Source organism: Vigna radiata, chromosome 8 (genome assembly GCF_000741045.1).
Source record: "Vigna radiata var. radiata cultivar VC1973A chromosome 8, Vradiata_ver6, whole genome shotgun sequence".
NCBI lineage: Eukaryota > Viridiplantae > Streptophyta > Magnoliopsida > Fabales > Fabaceae > Vigna > Vigna radiata.
Window position 1 is genome coordinate 34,692,874 of NC_028358.1, and position 20,292 is coordinate 34,713,165.

The following is a 20,292-nucleotide window of genomic DNA, read 5'->3' on the forward strand; positions in this document are numbered from 1 at the left end:
AAAATCAGTTATTATGCTTACAAGTACCAGGCTTAACAATGCTAGTTGTCGACTTTAATGGTTCTGCCTGTTAAAAATCAGTTATTATGCTTACATGTACCAGGCTTAAAAGTGCTAGTTGTCTGGTAAATTCTGTTTATCTAGATTTGCTTGCATTTGATACATAAATCATTATCTGAAAATTCCAGTTTACTTTGCCAGATGCTTAACTTTTCAAACAATAATCTAAACAATGAAGGAAGATTGCGGACAGTGCTTGATGTTGGCTGCGGTGTTGCAAGTTTTGGAGGATATCTTCTATCATCCGATATCATTGCAATGTCCTTGGCACCAAATGATGTGCATCAGAATCAAATTCAATTTGCCCTAGAAAGAGGAATTCCTGCATATCTTGGTATCCTTGGAACAAAAAGACTCCCTTACCCCAGCCGATCTTTTGAGCTTGTTCATTGTTCTCGCTGTCGAATTGATTGGCTTCAAAGAGATGGAATACTACTTCTTGAACTAGACCGATTGCTTCGACCAGGAGGTTATTTTGCATACTCATCTCCTGAGGCATATGCCCAGGATGAAGAGAATCTCAAGATATGGAAAGAAATGAGTGAGCTTGTGGAGCGTATGTGTTGGAAAATAGCAGCAAAGAGGAACCAAACTGTTGTCTGGCAAAAACATGGGAGTAACGACTGCTATATGGAAAGAGGACCTGATGCTCACCCTCCTCTTTGCCAGTCTGATGATGACCCGGATGCAGTTTGGGGAGTAAATATGGAAGCATGCATAACACGTTACAGTGACCGTGAGTAGTCTTTTCTCTGTGTTATTTGATGATTTTGCATTCCATGGATTCTAGTGATTTCCTTTCAAGTATCAATTCTTAGTTGCTTCTTTAGTGCCATGCATCCCCAGATCCTAAGTCAGTAAACTGAAAAAATCCTGCATTGTTTATTTTAGCAGATGACAACAGAGCCGAGGGTAGTGGTTTAGCTGCATGGCCTGCAAGATTGACTACACCTCCTCCTAGACTATCTGACTTTGGCTATTCAAATGAAATGTTTGAAAAGGATACGGTAATCAGAATTACATTTGATCTTCTTGTTAACGATCATAATTATCTTTGCAGTACAACAATATTCTTTTAGATAAATCAATTGTTGGCTTAAATTTGGTCATCTGCAGGAACTATGGCAAAGGAGAGTTGCGAAGTACTGGGATCTCTTGAGTCCGAAAATTGCATCAAACACATTGAGGAATATTATGGATATGAAAGCATACATGGGTTCATTTGCGGCAGCTCTTATAGACAAGAATGTTTGGGTTATGAATGTTGTGCCCCATGATGGAGTCAATACACTTAAGCTCATATATGACAGAGGTCTCATAGGATCTACTCATGACTGGTATTGAAGCTAGATTGCTTACATTGCATATATATTGCTTCTTTGACAAGTTTCTACGTATTCATTTCGTTTTCTAACCTGTTAACTAGTGATGAATAAGCAAGAGTTTTGATGTGGTGATCTTAAACAGGTGTGAAGCATTCTCAACATACCCCAGAACCTATGATTTACTTCATGCATGGAGTGTCTTCTCTGACATAGAAAAAAGAGGTTGCAGTCTGGAGGATCTATTAATTGAGATGGATCGTGTGCTTCGGCCCACTGGTTTCGTGATCATCCGGGATAAGCAGCCAGTGATTGATTTTGTAAAGAAGTACCTAAGTGCTTTGCACTGGGAAGCAATTGATTCCAGTTCTGACTCTGTTCAGGATGGTGATGAAGTTGTTTTTATCATCCAGAAGAAACTGTGGCTGACTAGTGAAAGCTTTAGGGACGCAGAATAGGACAACCATTGCATTTTCATCTTCTTACATATTATTATCTGCTGCTGCTGCAAGGGATCAAACCACCTCCCAAGTAGTGAAGTGGATCAGTAAACAACTTCATTTTCTAGCATTACATGTTGTTTTCCTTTCATTTAATTTCCTTCTTTTGATTCTAATTTTTGGGCTGATGATTATTCAATGTGATTAAGACATACATAGGCACGAAGCTTTTTATAGGCAATTCAAAATTTTGCCTGCATTTGGGGTTTATGTAAGGGCAAGCTATATAACAATGACGACATAGAAGTCACTTATATAAGTTATAGGATGTAGTATATACACATTTCTTTTTGTTGTTGAACTTTAATTTATGAAGAGTAGATTTTAATCCTACTTCAATTTTACAAAAACAAAATCGTAACTTGCACTGATTTATATAAATGTGATAAATTCACTTTATCTTTAATTAATATAGGATTTTTAATACATTTTTTTACACATAACTATATATATATATATATATATATATATATATATATATATATATTTTATGTGTGAGACTAAATATATATGATAAAAAGCGAAGAGGGTACGCAGTGTGGGATCAGATAGATGAAATCTTAACTCTTAAGTTCTATTGTTCTTTGTCTTTATTGCACATAAATGTTAAAGAAGCCAAAAGAGAAAACAAATGGCTAATATAGATAAAACTACTGATAATATTCATTGTATGATGGTGATTTCATTAAGCAAACATTTTGTTTCTTTTATCGTTCCAATTTACAAGCATATCGAGATTGCAATATTGGACAATTTTAAAAAAATTGAAAATAAGAGGAAAGTATAATTAATGTCTTCTAAAAGTGTCAAGAATCAGATTGTTAGAATTATCAAATTTAAAGAACTTAGATGGAGTTATTTTTCTAATCCAGTAAGTTTACCATGCGGTGTTTCAAATCTCTGTACGGAATAATTGAAATTAAAGTTCTTTTAATATCAAGTGATCTTTTCATTTTCTTTATTTTCTTACCAGATGTTGTCTCTTTTTATTATGCAATATTAATTGTGGTTGAAACATTAAAGTTTGGGATTAGACTAATAATCACTGAATCAGACATGAGGAGTGGAAAGGATCCCACCAACAATAATTTCTGATAATTGAAATTGTAAAGTAAATAACTATATAAAATCAACAAAGAACTCTACTGTTAATATTATTAAGTAGATTTGTGATGGTAATCATACAGTAAAATTGTAACTGAATAAAACATAAAAAAAGAAAAAGCACCTTAGTTTGGTAACAAATAGCAGTGTGAGATGAAAAGGAAAGAAATGAAGTGGTTTCCAACTCTCATTAAAATCTATATCTAATAAAGGTGATATACCTGTTGTATGAACATGTTTTTTTTTTTTTTATATATAATTTTCCCATTATTATTATTATAATACCATATTAATAATCCTCCATTACCCACTTAAAATTAAGGGGACCCAACACCTTTTCTAGACTTCTTTTCAGTCAGTGGAAACATTGCAAGAAGGAAAGATTAAAGAAAATGATGTCTGAACAAAGGGTTTGGAGAATTCCTAGTGTCATTGGATGTTGTTTTGCCACACTACATAATCATCAACCCAAAATATAAAGGTTGTGTCTTTATGCTGATGAACAAGAATACTAGAATTGCTCATATCATATTCATAATACAAGTATAGTATTATCCATTTTGGGATAAAAAAATTAAAACGCTCCCAAACCAATGTAATGTGAATTTATAGACCATAAAATGCAACCAACAGTTAGCTTCCTAGGATCATAAAAAAACATTGAGTGTTGAGAAACTAAGGGACACCTACTCCAACATCTCTTTTGAATGTATTCACTACAACTATTTAGAACATTGGAAGAAAGAGTTAAAAAAAATAATATCGGATTTAAATAATCGGTTATGGAAATATGTGAAGTCATACACATTAAAAAATTAATTAAAATTTAACCCTCTTTACTATGTGTAGTATAACATAAAATGTTAGAACACTCTAAAAGACTTATATATCAAATTTGGATGGTAGAAAATAAAGAGGTTCCCAACTTTTAACATAAAAAATATATAAAAGAATATATATAAAAGGAAAAAAAAGAAAAAGAAAAAAAAGGAGTAAACGAGGGAATGAATGGGGCATGGAAATGATGGTCGTAAAGTGGTCCTCTTTCTTTCTCTCTCTTTCTCCCTCCACCTTCTTTCTTCACACCGATAATCTCGGCTCTTTCACTTTTCTTTCAACACTTTCTTTCGCTCTATCTGACTCACTTCTTTCGCTCCCACATGCCACAACCTCCTGATTTCTCTCAATTTCAGGTTTTTCCCTCTAACACCCTTTTGCTTTTTCAGTCCGAACTTCATGTTGTTTTGCTTCTTCAAGTGTTGCTTAATTCATTTCGATTCGATTTCGATGATGGGTATCTTCAATTTTAATTCTTGCCTTTTGGTTTTGTGTTTGTTTGTTTGGTTGGTTAGTACAATGAGAAGTGAAGTGAAAGTCAATTTTTTTTTTTCGTTGGTGACAGTGACGGGTCTTTGTGGCTGTTCAAGATTGTAATTTGACCTTGTTTTTGTCTACCCATTTAAGGGATTTGACTTGTACTGTGTGCAATTGAGTGTCCTTGATGGATATGTGGGGATCGCTGGTTGGGCTGAAGATCGGGGCTGCTTCTTTGAATTCCACGGTTTCTATGTTTTTTAAGCTTTTGAGTAATCTGAAAGTTTACCTCTGCTTCAATTGTCCAGTTTAAGTGTTTTGAACTAGACAGTGTATGGTCAATTTGCTTCCGGTAGTTTTCAAGCATTGCAAATTTGATCAAGGTTTTGAAGTCTAATTTGTTGTTAAATGCGTATCTTAGCTAATGGTTATCATTTTATGAACTTTGTGGCGGATTGTTCCACTTTGCAATGTTTAGGTTTAATTATATTCATCGTACTGCATTTCCTCACTTTCTCTGACAATTTGTTCCGGTTGACATTGGATTGTTGTAATAATTCATCTGCCCTTTGTTGTATTTGTATTCTAACAAATACGGATGAAATGAAATGAGCTCTTAAATTTCTTCTTCTCTATTTGCATTTGATAGCACTCACTTTCTTTCTTCTGATTAAGCGGTTCCAGGATATTTTTTCGCCCAATGGTTTATTTTTGCTTCTGATCAGCAAAAAAATAGTTGGCAGTTTAAGTTTGTTTATTCGTCAGCAATATTTTCATGTTTAGGCAGAAGTAAGAGTTATTGTGCCTTGGATTCATATATGTTGAACATTGGCTTCTTGATTTTCATTACTGGCACAATGTTGTCCTTGGTTGAGAAAAATTCTAATATTTTTAGTGCATAACAAGCAGGCTTAAGAGATTTCCAAAATGGATAGATGCTGGTTTAATAAACTAAAGCCAAAAGATAAAACACGGTCTTCAAAAAGCAAGGAAACTACGGGCATTGCAAAAGAAGGGTCAAAAACCCCAACCAATGAAGTAGCACCTTCAAATGTGACCAAACAGAAGGTTGCAGCTGCAAAGCAGTATATAGAAAACCATTATAAGAAACAAATGAAGGACTTGCAGGAGAGAAGGGAACGGTATGTTTACTTTTATCCTATATTTTGGATCATTGTGATTGTATAATCTAAAGTTCCTGATGACTAATTCTCTCATGTAAAGTAGTTGTTTTAACTTAGATATGGGCATCTCCCGGGAAATATAAATGAGGGATTTCTTTAGTTTCCTTGCTTGTCATTGTACTAGCCAAATAAGGAGCTAATCAGTATTCTTTGACGTTGGTATACAATCTTGTATGATGTGTGATTCTTGATATATTGTTCTGTAAAACTTTTCTCTACCCAAAAGATGGATCACTCATCATGACAGAATTGCTTTATTTTTGTTCTTGAAATATTGTCCTATATTGTCTCTGATGGGCTGTAGTAGATCATGTGCACACAATTTCTGCAGATGGCTATTGTTGTAAGTTCTTAATAAGGCTAAACACATTATTCTTGCAGGCGTAATATGCTAGAGAAAAAGTTGGCAGATGCTGAAGTCTCTGAAGAAGAGCAGAACAATTTGCTTAAGTATTTTGAGAAAAAGGAGAGGGAATACATGCGCCTTAAGAGGCATAAAATGGGGGCTGATGATTTTGAGCCCTTGACTATGATTGGGAAGGGTGCATTTGGAGAGGTATAATCTACCTTTATTCATTAAAATTTAAAAAATGATGTTTCTGATTTTTCACATGTCACAAAAGATTTGCCAGATAATTTGTGACTCTGCAATTTTTTTCTTTATAGGTCAGAGTATGCCGAGAGAAGGCGACTGGTCATGTATATGCCATGAAGAAACTTAAGAAATCAGAAATGCTTCGCAGAGGCCAGGTAACAGAATCATCAGGACTTGTTCTCATTATTAAAATGAATATTCTCTTGTTAGACTCATTTATTACGTTTTAACCCTGTTTAGGTGGAACATGTAAAAGCTGAGAGGAATCTACTTGCAGAAGTCGACAGCAATTGCATTGTAAAGCTTTATTGTTCCTTTCAAGATGAAGAGTTCTTATATCTCATAATGGAGTATCTGCCTGGTGGGGATATGATGACTTTGCTCATGCGGAAGGATATACTGACAGAAGATGAGGCCAGGTTCTATGTTGGGGAGACCGTCCTAGCCATAGAGTCAATTCATAAACATAATTACATTCATCGGTAAGCTCAAGCTGCAAAATCTAATTTTACACCACTAAAATCTTATTGTTTTAATTTTACAGTGGTCCTGTTTTCTTACACATAGTAAAGGTATACTACTCTATTTTTTTACATGCGTTCCAGAGATATCAAGCCTGACAACTTGCTGCTAGACAGAAATGGTCACATGAAATTATCAGACTTTGGATTATGTAAACCACTAGATTGCAGTAATCTTCAGGAGAAGGACTTCTCTATTGGAAGCAACAGAAGTGGAGCCCTTCAGAGTGATGGACGCCCTTTGGCTCCTAAAAGAAGCCAACAGGAGCAACTCCAACATTGGCAGAAAAATAGGCGAATGCTTGTAAGTCACTCAATATACATAAGCAGCCATTACAACTTTATGCCTTGTTAACTTTCAGGTTATGATTTCGATTTTCTTCATTAACTGACCTTGTATATTATATATTGTTGAGTTTAAGATGTATTTTTCTTAACAGGTATTTTTCATTTTGTATATACATTTTGGGATCACCTGCTCTCACTTGTGTTTTGACAAGGTGTTGACTCCTGTTTTGACAAGCTATGGCATTTGAAGCTTTTCTTTCTTTTCATTACTGCAGGCCTATTCTACAGTTGGAACACCTGACTATATTGCCCCCGAAGTCCTTCTGAAGAAAGGATATGGCATGGAATGTGATTGGTATTATCTACTTTTCCTTTAAAAAATACCTTGAAGTTCCCTTGGTTTCTCTAGACTTCATACTGTTTCAATATGTTCTGATGAGGTTGTGGTAATGCTTCCAGGTGGTCTCTAGGAGCAATAATGTATGAAATGCTTGTGGGGTACCCGCCCTTTTATTCAGATGAACCAATGTTGACTTGTAGAAAGGTAATGTTTAGATCAACTGCTGTTAAACAAGGATGAATATCCTTGAATTAGGATCAACTGTTCTTGAATTAGGATGAATGTTCTTTGAGGTTTGACATGTGTAGCACATTGACTTTATTGAATTTTGGTAGATCACTGTGCCTAGGGAAAGCCTGTATTGCTAAATGATAAGTACCACTTACCAGTATTTTTTACGACCTTATCATTGATATTTTTCCTGCAGATGGTTCAGAAAGGCTTAAAATTTTTGGCATTGTGTGAAAAAAAAATTGGTGTTTTCCCAGTATCTTAATGCTGAGAATTGCTTTTTTATGTTCTTATTACCCCATCTACCCTTTTCTTCCCCTTCTTATAGTAGAGGATGCTCACAATATATTTTGGACCATTCATATGTTGACTGGTGTTGAAGTTTTTAAGTAATAAGAGACAGCGTGTCTTAGTTATTAATAATTTGTGACATGAGCATCATGATTCCTTGTATGTCTTCCTTTAACTCTCTGTTTTTTTTTTTTTTCCTACTTTCATCAATTATGATCATGTTGTGTCTGACACCTTCGAATTTGCAGATAGTAAATTGGAGAAATTATTTAAAATTTCCTGAAGAAGTTAAACTTTCAGCAGAGGCCAAGGATCTTATTAGTAGACTCCTTTGTAATGTTGAGCAAAGGCTTGGAACGAAAGGGGCTGATGAAATAAAGGTGGCGTGGTGTATTATATTCAGAATTGTATAGTTTACTATGGGTTGCAGTTGACATAATTTGGCTGGTTTGTTATTCCCAGGCTCACCCATGGTTCAAAGGTGTTGAATGGGACAAATTGTACCAAATTAAAGCTGCTTTTATTCCTGAGGTTAACGATGAATTAGATACTCAAAATTTTGAGAAGTTTGAAGAGGTATATTATGCATGTTTATTTTCATAGGTATAGATGTGGTTTTTATCTGTCTGTACTAACCTCCTGCTGCTCAATTTACTATTGATGTGTAGGTTGACAACCAAACTCAACCTTCCTCAAAATCAGGCCCTTGGAGAAAGGTTAGTTCTAAATATTTTTGACATTTTGAAAATTGTTAGTGTATTATAGCTGTGGTAATTGTGGTGATGTTTTTAATTGACACAATATTTACTACGTGGACTTTCAGTATCCCCAGTTCTTCTTCTTCTTTGAAGATTAATTAACATGTGAGATAATGGGTTGTGTAAATAATAAAAGTGCTGCAATATGCTCGTATCCTATGTGTGTCTTTTCAGATTTATCTATCTGGTGGTTTGTCTATTACTTATTTGTTTAGCATAGTGTGTAAATCTAAAAGTGCTTCTTGTCGGTGTCTAACTCTACAAATGCCACAACAAGATGCCGAGTGATTGCTAGTTTAGATATTATAATGCAAACTAAATAAATTATACTACACATATAAACACAATTATGAACAATTCAAAGAAAATTACAAGCCCAAATGTCTTAACAATGTCTTAACTGGATACCTAACATGAAGCCCCTCATTGTTGTCCACTTCAATTTGGATTAATTGGCCCAACTAGGGTTCCCCTTCCATATTTTTTTTCTTGAGATTAAATATGTGGATCACCTCTTGTATGAAGCCTCCTTTGCTTTAGTCACATGTCCTCCTAACACAATTAAAGGATCATTCTTTTGAGCTTCCCTCATTTCTCTTGATGGCCTTCCTCTTGTACCTGAAACGATCAATATATTTCATAGAGCATGCGGTGAAAGAAGAACTAAGGTCCTTCAATAGTTTGACTAACTTTCATTTCATTGATTAGCTTTCTTTGGGATCGCATCTCTTGTTATGCCAGTGGCAAGCTATCAATTGAACCCCTAGGTTTGCAGATGGAAAAATTTGCTTTAGATGATGACATTGGGATTTTATCCAAATTTTGGTTACAGTAACTCTAAATACAAATGCATCTTTATTGAAATTCATTGATGACTAGTGTTGATGAGGAATGTTCAAGTCTGGATTTGTAACTTGACATGTTATTTTCTGCAGATGCTGTCGTCTAAAGATGTTAACTTCGTTGGGTACACATTTAAGAACTTTGAAATTGTAAATGATGATCAACTACCTGAAATTGGTTAGTACATTTTCATTTGTGTAATATATATTGTTTATGCTTTGTTTAAACCCCCATTTGTCTCAATTTCATAATTTTGCGTTTTATAATAATAAGAAAGTTCCAAAGTTCCTCTTTAAGATATTGCTTCTCATACTCTAATACTTTTTTACTCGTGACGATGTGAATCTAATGGAAGGATTTGTGCCCTATCAATTTTATTGTATTTAACTTTGTCTAATTGAGCTTTTTATTGTGGGGCACAACATGAAGTGTTTAGCGCTAGGGTTTTATCGAATAATGATTTTTCATAAACTTACACTTCTGCTGGGACTCAGTTTTAACATTCGATATTGTACAATACTTTGCATAATTTGTGCAATTTTATTGTGTCCTTTAAAGCAAAAAACCTGTGGGGAAAAATGGTGCATGTTACTGAAGAAAGAAACTATATATATATATATATATATATATATATATATATATATATATATATATATATATATAATGTTAATTCTACCAATTGCAAAATTCTTGTTGATACATCCAATTGACTATAATTTCAATAAAATGTGATTTTATTGAAGACCATGTTGCAGAACCTTCATGCTTATAATAGCTATGCATTTCTTGTTTTTATTACTCCCGTCACATGTCAAGTTTATTGTTGTTTTCCAAATTGATTCATCATACACTAATCTTCACAAACAATATGGATATGTTCAGCTGAATTGAAGAAGAAGAGCACAAAAACTAAGCGACCATCTATCAAGACCCTATTTGGTAAGCATGTGCTTGTTGTTTTATGCCTTTTGACCACTATATTATGTTGATTTGTTTGAGATCTAGTAATTCACTTCACTTATAAGTAATTCTGTGATAGCAAATACCTCCATCGTAGAACTACGCATCCTTCTTCATGACATTATAGCGTGGTTTCTCACACCCCTGAAATTTTACCATATTGAACCTCTTTTCAGTTGATAATTTAAAAGTTATGTGAATGATAGTAAACTACCGATATTTGTGTTAATGAGGTTATCTCAAGTAATAGATCAGCAATTTATGGAAAAACATTCAAATATACGTTATATTTGCTCAAGGCAACAATAATCGAATTTGATCCTGGATCAGGGAAAAAAGTGTGCAGAATATTGAAATTGGAAAACCATGTTGTTTAGTGGAATAAATTTGTTACTATTGATGTTGAACAATTAAAGTTCAAGAGCAAAGGGAAAATATGCCTTCCTTTTTACATATAATAGAGATAACAGCTATTTAACATTGAGGCTTAAAAGCTTGAAAGTTTTAACTGTATTATGGTTATTAAGTTGAGCTAATCACTTGCTGCAGATGATGAATCCGCAACGGCTGCCAATCAACCTGCCCAAGGGAGCTTCTTAAAACTCTTACCTACTCAACGTGAAGTTCCAGTGAAGAGTGAATCTCAGTGATCTGAATTAGTATATTTTACAGGGCTTTTACATGGCCATTGAGGTATGACCAGATGCCAGAGTTGAATACTGATTGTTTTAGTCTTTCCCACATTCTTTTGTTAGTTTGGCGTGGATAGTTATGGGAGCAAAGGCTCTGAAACTTTGTCGTTTTGGATAGCTGGGTTTTGGGTTGATTGGTATATTTGTCTGTAGAAAAAAAGTCTTGAAAGGTATATATTCTTTACATTTTTGGTTGGTGTTGTATTCTTTTGTTCACCATTTATGAAGCTGCAATGTATTGAGAATCCAAGTTATTTCTTGTAATTAAGTTACTGCTGACGTGCTGACAAGAAAGTGAAACTCTCACATTCTTTTACTATCATGTAGAAATTCATTACTTTCTAAGGTAACATTTTCGTTTGAACCTCACTTCAAAAGCTCTAACCTTTGCAAATTAAATCTTTGTGCTCATTTTTTCATGTCACAATTTCTCTTATGGGCTTGGGAGGAAGAAGCGGAACATCCTACATAACCTATTTTTTTTTTCAGTATTAGATAAAGCTTGAATATCCACATTAATTCCTTATTTATTGTTTCTTCAAGATAAAATAGTCCTTGCAATAGATTGGGTTGGTATCACCAATTTCAAATGCAAATGCAAATGAGGTGATGAACTAACCACGTAACTTATCTAGCAAGATGAACATACATTCCTCCTGAAACATGTACTCTTCCACAACCCATAACGAGTGGCATCTAGCCAAGTCAATCTTATCTGTTATCTCAGTCCATTCGTAAATAAATTCATTCAATTCTTCAATTAAGTAAATAAAATTTTCATCATTTGGTGATAAATTGTGACATCCATCACATCAAAAAGTCATTTGATGCACAAGAAAACATTGAGGCTTTGTAATCTTGGTTATGTTTATTGTCAGAAGATATGTCATTAGAGAAAAGACGGGAAGAAACTGCCAAAAACTAGTGATATTGGCTTGAAATGGGAAGAGAGTTTCAAGTTTCTAAAACAATACTACTTCCTCCTCGACTTATTACAAGACACCCTTAAACTAAATCACGATGTCAAACAAATAAATTTTATAGATTTCTAAAAAATTATATTGTTTTACCAATTTTTATAGTATTTATTTAAAAAATTCTACTAATGCTTTCAGACATTGGTGTAATAATATTTCACGTAAACTAAAGCACAATTTATAACTCTCTCCCATAAAGACAAACTCCAAAGCATATATAAAAAGCTATTAGTAGAGACAAACACAAAGGTGACAAATTACTTCTCTTATAAATTTAATTATTTTTATATTTGCATTCAACAAATCTTCTTTTTTTTCCTGAATTTAACAAACTAATTAGTTTGATTTAATGAACTTTTGTACACAATCAAATGCAATACGCTTTTTCTATCACATAGGTAGGCTCCAACAAACTTTTAACCATTTATAAGTAAATTTAAGATAAATCTAAATAAACTATAAAACTCACTTTTTCAAAAGCATAAATAAACTCTTCACTTGAATGACACTTTTATTACTGACTAACTTTTACAAGAATATATGGTTGATTATTTTAAGTGGATAGTCTGCTCCAATTAATCACATTATATTTTCATGGATTCAAATTTAAAACTATTTATTTATTTATTTTGGTCGTGTAAAATAATTTATTTATTTAAATGAATAAAACATTTATGTAGTATCTATAAATAATGTTGTCACTGCGTTAGTTTGGACAGGCGTCCATTTTCTTCCTCCTCCAGCCTCACATTAGCTATTCTTTCTATGTTCTCTCTATCTCTCATATCACTTTCTTTTCTTTTCTTTTCTTTTTTCCGAATCTGAAATTTTTCCTACAAAATCTACTTCCTATCCTCAAAGACAGATCCGAAGGTGGATGCCAAATCTATCACCCCTATTTGCCCGAGAATATCGTACCTATTAGATTCCTCTTTCTTCTACATTACTGCATTTTTTCACACTATTAGCCGCAATAGAACATAATTTAGTTTATCTACTCACTGCTACTCCGGTTTTTTTTTCCCATCCTTTTCGCCATTCGATCTCTTTTCGTCGTAGAAGAGGAGAAGGGGTTTCTTTGAGCGACCCCATAATCGCAATGGGTGTTTTGTAGATTCTAGTTCCTGATCTTACTTCAGTTGATCAAAAGTTTTTTCTTATGATTTTTACTGTACTGGGATTAGCATAGCCTGAATTTTTGAGTTATTAAATATAGTTTTGGATCTTTGGGTTACTGGCAAATCTCGTTGGATCTTAGATTGTGCTGTAAATAAAGCTCAATCGTTGATGAGATACTGGCAATAGGCAATTTTTTTTTTTTTTGTTTGAGTTGTGTAGTAGAGTGCTTTTGTAACTTAACAAGGATCGGGAGATTGGGTTTGTATCATGGATCATGTTATTGGTGGAAAATTCAAGCTTGGTAGGAAGATTGGGAGTGGATCGTTTGGCGAGCTTTACCTAGGTTAGCGTACAGAGTATTTTGTTTTTGTAACATTAGTATTTGGATTTAACATCTTTCTTGATCTTCTGGTATTTTTGTGTTTTTTCAGGCGTTAATGTACAAAGTGGGGAGGAAGTCGCTGTTAAGCTAGTGAGTGCAATTTTTTGAATTCTATTGGGTTTTTTATTGATATTTTTATTTTTATAATATTTGTTTTCATAGAACATAGATCAATGTTTTTTGTTGTTGAACTGAAGTAATTTATATGCTTTTGTTTGCTGGTGGCTGGACCGTCAGCTGAGGCATAGGGCAATATTTGCGGGTTTTGTTATTTGTGCTTGCTTCTTTTGCCTTGTGTTACATGAGAAGTTACCTTTATAAGAAAGGGGTTTTTAGGATAACTGTTGATCGGAAATTTTAAAGGGGATTGGCAGATTCCTGGGTGGCATTTGGCAGCCATGAAAAACAGTGTTATAACAATACACTGATGGGTCATATGCTTTTCACTAGGTATATCACTGATCAAAGACTGTTTCAACACTTGTATGTAATTTTCCAAGGTCACCTGCCTAAAATATGTCTTAAATGATTATCATACTGTATTTGTATATATTGGCAGGTGGGAAAGCATAACAAATATTACTGTCTAAGATTTGATTTACATACTTTGTTTGACACGCTGTTTCGTGCTCCCCTATTAATGGATGTTTATTTGGACCCCAATTCTCTTGGTTTAACAGGAATCTGTGAAGACCAAGCATCCCCAGCTTCACTATGAGTCTAAATTGTATATGCTTCTCCAAGGGGGAAGTAAGTTTTCATCCCTTCATTTTTTTTCCAATATGTACTTTATCAACTTCTTTTCTTGCAGGCTAGACTTGCATTTCTTTAGTTTCTTGTCATGAAATGAAATTAGCCCATGAGCTCTTTTCATTTTTTTTATTTTTTTTTTGAAGCTGGTATACCCCATCTAAAATGGTTTGGAATTGAGGGTGACTACAATGTCATGGCTATTGACCTCCTTGGGCCTAGTCTTGAAGACTTGTTTAACTATTGTAATAGGAAATTATCTCTGAAAACAGTTCTGATGCTGGCAGATCAGCTAGTAAGCATGACTTTAATTTCAACAAAATTATACTTTGGATAGAAAGCTGCTATGTTTTTACTCTTTTCCTATATTTGGTTCACCTAGATAAACAGAGTTGAGTACATGCACTCCCGGGGTTTTCTGCATCGAGATATAAAGCCTGACAACTTTTTAATGGGTTTAGGCCGGAAGGCAAATCAGGTATTTTTGTCTATACCACATTTATTTTAATTAAGTCTTACCCTGTTGTGTCTTTATGCATGGCATCCCTCCTGTATTATCAAGTAGTTTCAGTTATGATTTGATATTATGATTAAATTGTTTTCACACTATGGATATACGGAGACTTCAATGTTGCTTTAAATTTGTAGTGATCTCTTCTGTGTAGTAGCCATTGGATATGAAATTTATTATTCAGAACTTTAATGCTGCAAGTGTAAACAAGCTTACCTTATTTGATAAAAACTTGATCACAACTTGTGACGAGAAATAAAATTTTATTACCCTGAATCTCGATTTTAATGAAATAGAATGACAAAGAGAGGATGAAGAATACAGAGCGGAAAATATACTCCTACCCCTGTATTGGAGAGATATGCACTCTCACAAGCCAAATCCTTTCACAAGACGCACCTACTAACTTTCTCTGCTTCCTGCTTCATATTTATTATCTCCTTCCCTCCTGGCTGTTACAATTAATTGTCTATTTGAGCAAACAGCATTTATTCTCTTTTGATTCTGACTTATACAATTAATTGTCTATTGGGTTGCAACTACTGCTGCTCACTCCTTAGTATTGTAATATCTGTTCTCTACCTTATTTCTCCTACTATAAACCTTCTTTAAGGAAGTTTTCCTACTTGTTCAATGCATTATTTCATTCCAGTATTTCTATTATTTGTGAGGCCAAGTTAGAATAAGTTGATTTCTCTTCTTCTGAATGATGCTGTTCACAATGCATTGTTTTGTTCAGTATTTCTGGTTGTTTGATATTCTTGTTTCTAATTTTGAGCAAATTATTTTGATCAAGGTTTTTAACATGTTTTTACACTTCAACGCAAGACCCTTTAGTCTTTCTACCTCGTCTTCATTAAAGTTTTCTCCTTCCCCCATTTTCACAAATTTCCATGGCTTCACAACAATTAGTTATTCCTCCACGATTGTGGTTTTAATCCTTAGCTACACTCTGTTACTTCTGGACGGTATGTTTTGGTAAATAGTTGAACAAACCAGATCAGCTATGGGGTTGCTAATCCCTTATCAGGTTTGTATATTGGTTATTGTTAGCCTTTTCCTTTTGAAAACTCGTTTTCAAATATTTTAGATTTGTTATATAGACCTTTTAATTGGAAACAATGTATATTCAAAATAATTGAACTGTATAACATTATAGCTTGGTAGCTAAATATGCTAATTGGAGCTCTTTTTAACTTTCTGTAAACCATGGCATGATTTTGCAACTAAACCTTTGGTTCTCTTCTTTTTATTTCTTTTAGATGTATCTTTTTCAGTTTTTGTTTGATTTTAGTTTCACTCTGCTGCTCCCTCTCTTGTTGTGCCTAACTCAATCTTTTTTTTAATAATTTAATGCTTTATAAGTCAAAGTTGTGTTCCTGGTACTGTATAAAACCAAACTACTCACTATTTCAGTTTACTTAAGGTTAGACTATTATAAATCTAGTAAATTATGAACTCTTCCAAATAAATTCAGGCCCTAACAGTGTCATATAAACTCAGTCTGTAAAGAAACGGTAGGTTAATTTACAATGAATCTTTGAATTTATTTTCTGCCAGATAGGTGTCATGCATTAAATAACTAAGTTGGTTTTGGTTAATGTTCTTTCTTTCTTTTCTTTTTTTTTTTTTTTTTTACAATTTGAAGGTATACATAATTGATTATGGTCTTGCAAAAAAGTACCGGGACCTTCAAACACATAAGCATATACCGTACAGGTAATAATTTCGAGATTTTGTTTGGGCAGGCTCTGCAGCTTGTTTTCATTTCATCTCATCCCTTCAATATACATAGCAAACCCAATACAATATGTACTACGTATACCTCAATAATTCAGATCCACAACTAGTTATTCTAAAGATACATCGCATAAGTGTTCTGTCAGATAGTGGTGCTTAGTAGGGATTAAACTAATGGGTGGAATTTGAGTTTTAGACATTACTTTTCTTTTGTGAATGGTCATTATACTTCATTTCTTTTTTCAGGGAAAACAAAAACCTCACTGGAACTGCTCGTTATGCAAGTGTTAATACTCATTTGGGAGTTGGTGAGTGAGGTTATTGATTGTGGGCTTGCTTCGTGCAGCTTGTAATCAATAAATTTTTCTTAAGCTTTTTAAAGTCAACATCGATATAAGTTTATAAGAATGTTGTTGTAATAATTTGTGCAGAACAAAGCAGAAGAGATGATCTAGAATCTCTTGGTTATGTGCTCATGTACTTTTTGAGAGGAAGGTCAGTTGAATTGAAATACTGTTTTCTTTTTTTTCTCTGCAGTAATCTTTGTTATATTTAACATTTTTGGCTTTTGTGTTCCAGTCTCCCGTGGCAAGGCTTGAAAGCTGGAACTAAAAAGCAAAAGTATGACAAGATAAGTGAAAAGAAGATGCTTACTCCAATAGAGGTGTTGTTATTATTTGTTCAGAGGCAGTTTTTATGTGAATTTTCTAATAATTAGAAAATTTGGTGTTTATTTATATTAGGTTGGTTAATGTTTTTTGATGATTTAATCATCAGTAGAATTTGTTCAGTGGTGGCATTTTTTTGGGAATATTTTTCTTTAACCAAGTAGAATTGGTTGTGCAATTAATTAATTTTTTCTTGCAAAGAATTTATTGTATGGGTTTCTGAGACAGGTCTTATGCAAGTCCTATCCATCGGAATTCACATCATACTTCCACTATTGCCGATCGTTGCGGTTTGAAGATAAGCCCGATTACTCTTATCTTAAGAGACTCTTTCGAGACCTATTCATCCGAGAAGGTTAACTTTGCACCAATAAACTTTGATGTTTCCTTGTGAGTAATAACAATTTTCTAAGACTTTGAAGCTCTTGCTTTCTCAGGGTATCAGTTTGACTATGTATTTGATTGGACGATGTTGAAGTATCCACAAATCGGATCCAGCTCTAGAGCTCGAGTTAGTTCTTCTTAGCTAGCGTAGTATCATTGTTTTTCTAGCAAAAGTTAAGGTTCTTTTTAATCATTTGTTTGCCACATCTTCGACAGCCTAGTGGGAAACCAGTCATAAACCCAGGGCAATCAGGAGAACGACCTTCAGGTTTCATCTGTCTACAGTTTTTCCAGTAGCAACTGTTGTTACTTGTGTTCATAGTCCTTAAAATTTTATTTAGTATTCTGCATGTTTATGAGCTTTTATTCTCATTATATGTTTGAAATTGATTATTTTGTCCTGTTCAAAATATTTCTCTGTACATTGTGCATGACCGAGAAGTGCTTTCATCAACTAATGACTATTAGACTTGTATTCCAGTTGTACCAGAGATTCGAGATAGATTCTCAGGTGCAGTGGAGGCATTTGCGAGGAGGAATGGCTCTGGACTTGGTCTACACGGTGATCATTCTAGGCATAAGTCTTCTGATGATGCGCCATCTTCGTCTAAAGATGTGGTTAGTATCTTCTTAGTCATCATTTTCTGTGTGTATATGATATGAATTGGTTACCTTCAAACTTTTATGGGACTCTTATACTTAGTCCTGTTATCCTCTGCAGCAAGCTGATTCTGAGAGGCCTCGGAGTTCTTCTCGTAATGGCAGTTCTTCAAAGAAGCTTGTCTTGTCAAGCAGACCAAGCTCTTCTGGTGAGCCCAGTGAAAGCCGTGTTAGCCGACTGGTCTCAAGCAGTGGCAGACTATCAACAACTCAGAGACTTCAACCTGGTTCTGAGTCTAAAACATCTCTAACTCGGACTTCGGGGACAAGACTTGGCCGTGATGATGCTCTCAGGAGCTTTGAACTCCTGTCACTTAGCACAGGGAAAAGGAAATGAAGAACTTTGTGATCAGCAGATTTATTGTGTCGATGGTCTTAGTTCTTCTGCGCTGAAAGTTTCCTTTGAGATGTCGACACATGTTAATTACTCTGTATATTTCCATCCAATGCTGAGGCTAAAGCTCTCCCAAACTTCTTCACGAAGATTTGGCAGACTCTTCTTCTACATCTTCAGATGTTCCATGATTATTTCAGCATGGACCCATTCATGAAGAGATGCTATGTTACTTAAAGAATTTGTTAATATATGGCTACTTGTAAGTTGTAATAAATTCATTCTCTATTTATCTGTCAAATGAATGAAAAAGAATCTGCAAAAGTGCTTTTGGAACTTTTTAGAACTTTCTATTCATATTTCGAACCCAGAGCATGCATTTGAGGAATGACATTATTGGTTTCAATTACGAATACAAGAACGAAAATACCATAGGAAAATTTAGCCAATATCCAATTATGCATTGATATCGGTAAGAATTAAATTCATAGCATGCTACACTGAAGGTGGTCCCAGTGTTGAGTCTTGTCTTGGTTCATGGGGAATGACAGTCTGAAAATGAAAAAAAGAAAAAAAAGCAATGGTAATTATTTCAGATAATTTTGGTTTCACCTCTTACAATGTATTTTGTCAGGAGCCATAAATTTTCCATCTCAGTGAAATCCACGTGTCAGAGGATGTGTGAGACTCAGAAAGTGGAAAAGAGGTGGCGGCATGAGATTCGATCATTCGGTTTTAGAAGTGGTATAAAAGCTGGGATTTTAAAAATCTGACATCATTTTCTCTGAATGCGATCTTCTTCAAAACTTCAGAACTCCATTCTCCTTCTCTTTCTCTCTAGAATCCTTAAACTTCTCTCTGCCAATTCTCACACTTCTACCGTTCCGATAATCCTTCAGGCAGCACTTAAGCATCTCTACTGTCAAGCCCTTCACTTGACACCGATTGGATTTCTGTTTGGAGCTGGTAAGTTCCAAACCTTTTCTTCCTTTGAATTTCTTCCGTGTCATATACATGCAAGCATTTTGGCTTGCATGTGTTCGTCCATTTCCACTTCTGAAACAGTTTTTATGTATTTGATTCCATGGTGGAGGCTTTTCTCCGATCAGACTTGGGTTTTAGGTACTAATTCTAGGAAGGGGGAAGTTCAAGGAATGCACATTCTATTGTTACGTGAATAGTCATTCGGTTATAAGGTAAGGGAAGCTTGTAATTTAATTATGATTTTTGTGTTATGAATGGTTGTATGCTTGAATGATGGTAAGTTGATGATTTGCTTGATATTAGAGTTACATGTTTGATTGTATGTTTTAATGTTTGATAATTGTCATGAAAATTGGATAGAAGTAAGGTTAATCGTAATTCTGCTAAATTCTGCAGAATTCTGTAACTGTGACCGAGGGTTATATATGATCGTTCGGTTTTTCCCTAGTACGTTCAGCCTTTACTGAATTCTCTTCTATAGGAAATTTCAGTTAATGACCGATCGGTTTTCTAATGTCTAAGTATTCGGTTAGTTAAAATTAAGGGATTTCTTATTGGTTAGTCTAGTTATGGGATAAGAACATTAGTTTAAAATAAATTATAATCAATTTTATACAAATGTGATCGGATTTCCTTTAATACATTCAGATTTCCTTTAGTACATTCTGATTTCCTTTAGTACGTTCGGATTTCCTTTCGTACTTTCGGATTTCCTTCAATAAGTTCGGATTTCCTTTAGTGCATTCGGATTTCCTTTAGTACGTTCGGATTTTCTTTAAT

The 20,292-nt window shown here is 34.2% G+C and overlaps 3 protein-coding genes across 8 annotated transcripts in view; all 3 read left to right on the forward strand.

Moving 5' to 3' along the window:
* The window catches only part of LOC106771860 (probable methyltransferase PMT8), a 5,423-nt gene extending 3,208 nt beyond the window's left edge, over positions 1 to 2,215 (forward strand). For 3 of the 4 annotated variants that reach the window (XM_014657860.2, XM_014657861.2, XM_022785284.1), the window contains 4 exons: positions 202 to 796; positions 952 to 1,067; positions 1,177 to 1,397; positions 1,528 to 2,215. In XM_014657860.2, the coding sequence (XP_014513346.1) occupies positions 202 to 796; positions 952 to 1,067; positions 1,177 to 1,397; positions 1,528 to 1,840 (1,245 nt within the window). In that variant the 3' untranslated portion in view covers positions 1,841 to 2,215. The remainder of the gene's footprint in view (positions 1 to 201; positions 797 to 951; positions 1,068 to 1,176; positions 1,398 to 1,527) is intronic. The other variant, XM_014657862.2, reaches the window with a different exon arrangement.
* Positions 2,216 to 3,965: 1,750 nt separating this feature from the next.
* On the forward strand, positions 3,966 to 11,372 carry LOC106772426 (serine/threonine-protein kinase tricorner). 3 transcript variants are annotated; one of them, XM_022785287.1, is made up of 15 exons: positions 3,966 to 4,179; positions 4,389 to 4,547; positions 5,210 to 5,442; positions 5,866 to 6,040; positions 6,151 to 6,234; positions 6,320 to 6,561; positions 6,652 to 6,904; positions 7,164 to 7,243; positions 7,348 to 7,432; positions 7,999 to 8,130; positions 8,213 to 8,326; positions 8,419 to 8,466; positions 9,444 to 9,528; positions 10,234 to 10,290; positions 10,861 to 11,372. In XM_022785287.1, the coding sequence occupies exons 3-15, from the start codon at positions 5,228 to 5,230 to the stop codon at positions 10,959 to 10,961; spliced, it is 1,671 nt and encodes a 556-aa protein (XP_022641008.1). In that variant the 5' UTR covers positions 3,966 to 4,179; positions 4,389 to 4,547; positions 5,210 to 5,227; the 3' UTR covers positions 10,962 to 11,372. The 3 variants fall into 3 exon arrangements, with proteins under 3 accessions (XP_022641008.1, XP_022641007.1, XP_014514307.1); XM_022785286.1 differs by lacking the exon at positions 4,389 to 4,547; XM_014658821.2 differs by lacking the exon at positions 4,389 to 4,547 and having other exon boundaries at positions 3,969 to 4,179; positions 6,685 to 6,904.
* Positions 11,373 to 12,680: 1,308 nt separating this feature from the next.
* LOC106772103 (casein kinase 1-like protein 10) lies at positions 12,681 to 18,864 on the forward strand. Its single transcript, XM_014658275.2, has 14 exons — positions 12,681 to 13,442; positions 13,531 to 13,571; positions 14,162 to 14,231; positions 14,378 to 14,526; positions 14,614 to 14,709; positions 16,391 to 16,461; positions 16,729 to 16,790; positions 16,914 to 16,977; positions 17,062 to 17,146; positions 17,379 to 17,505; positions 17,588 to 17,661; positions 17,751 to 17,802; positions 18,016 to 18,152; positions 18,256 to 18,864. The coding sequence occupies exons 1-14, from the start codon at positions 13,367 to 13,369 to the stop codon at positions 18,529 to 18,531; spliced, it is 1,380 nt and encodes a 459-aa protein (XP_014513761.1). The 5' UTR covers positions 12,681 to 13,366; the 3' UTR covers positions 18,532 to 18,864.
* The last annotated feature ends 1,428 nt before the right edge of the window (positions 18,865 to 20,292 follow it).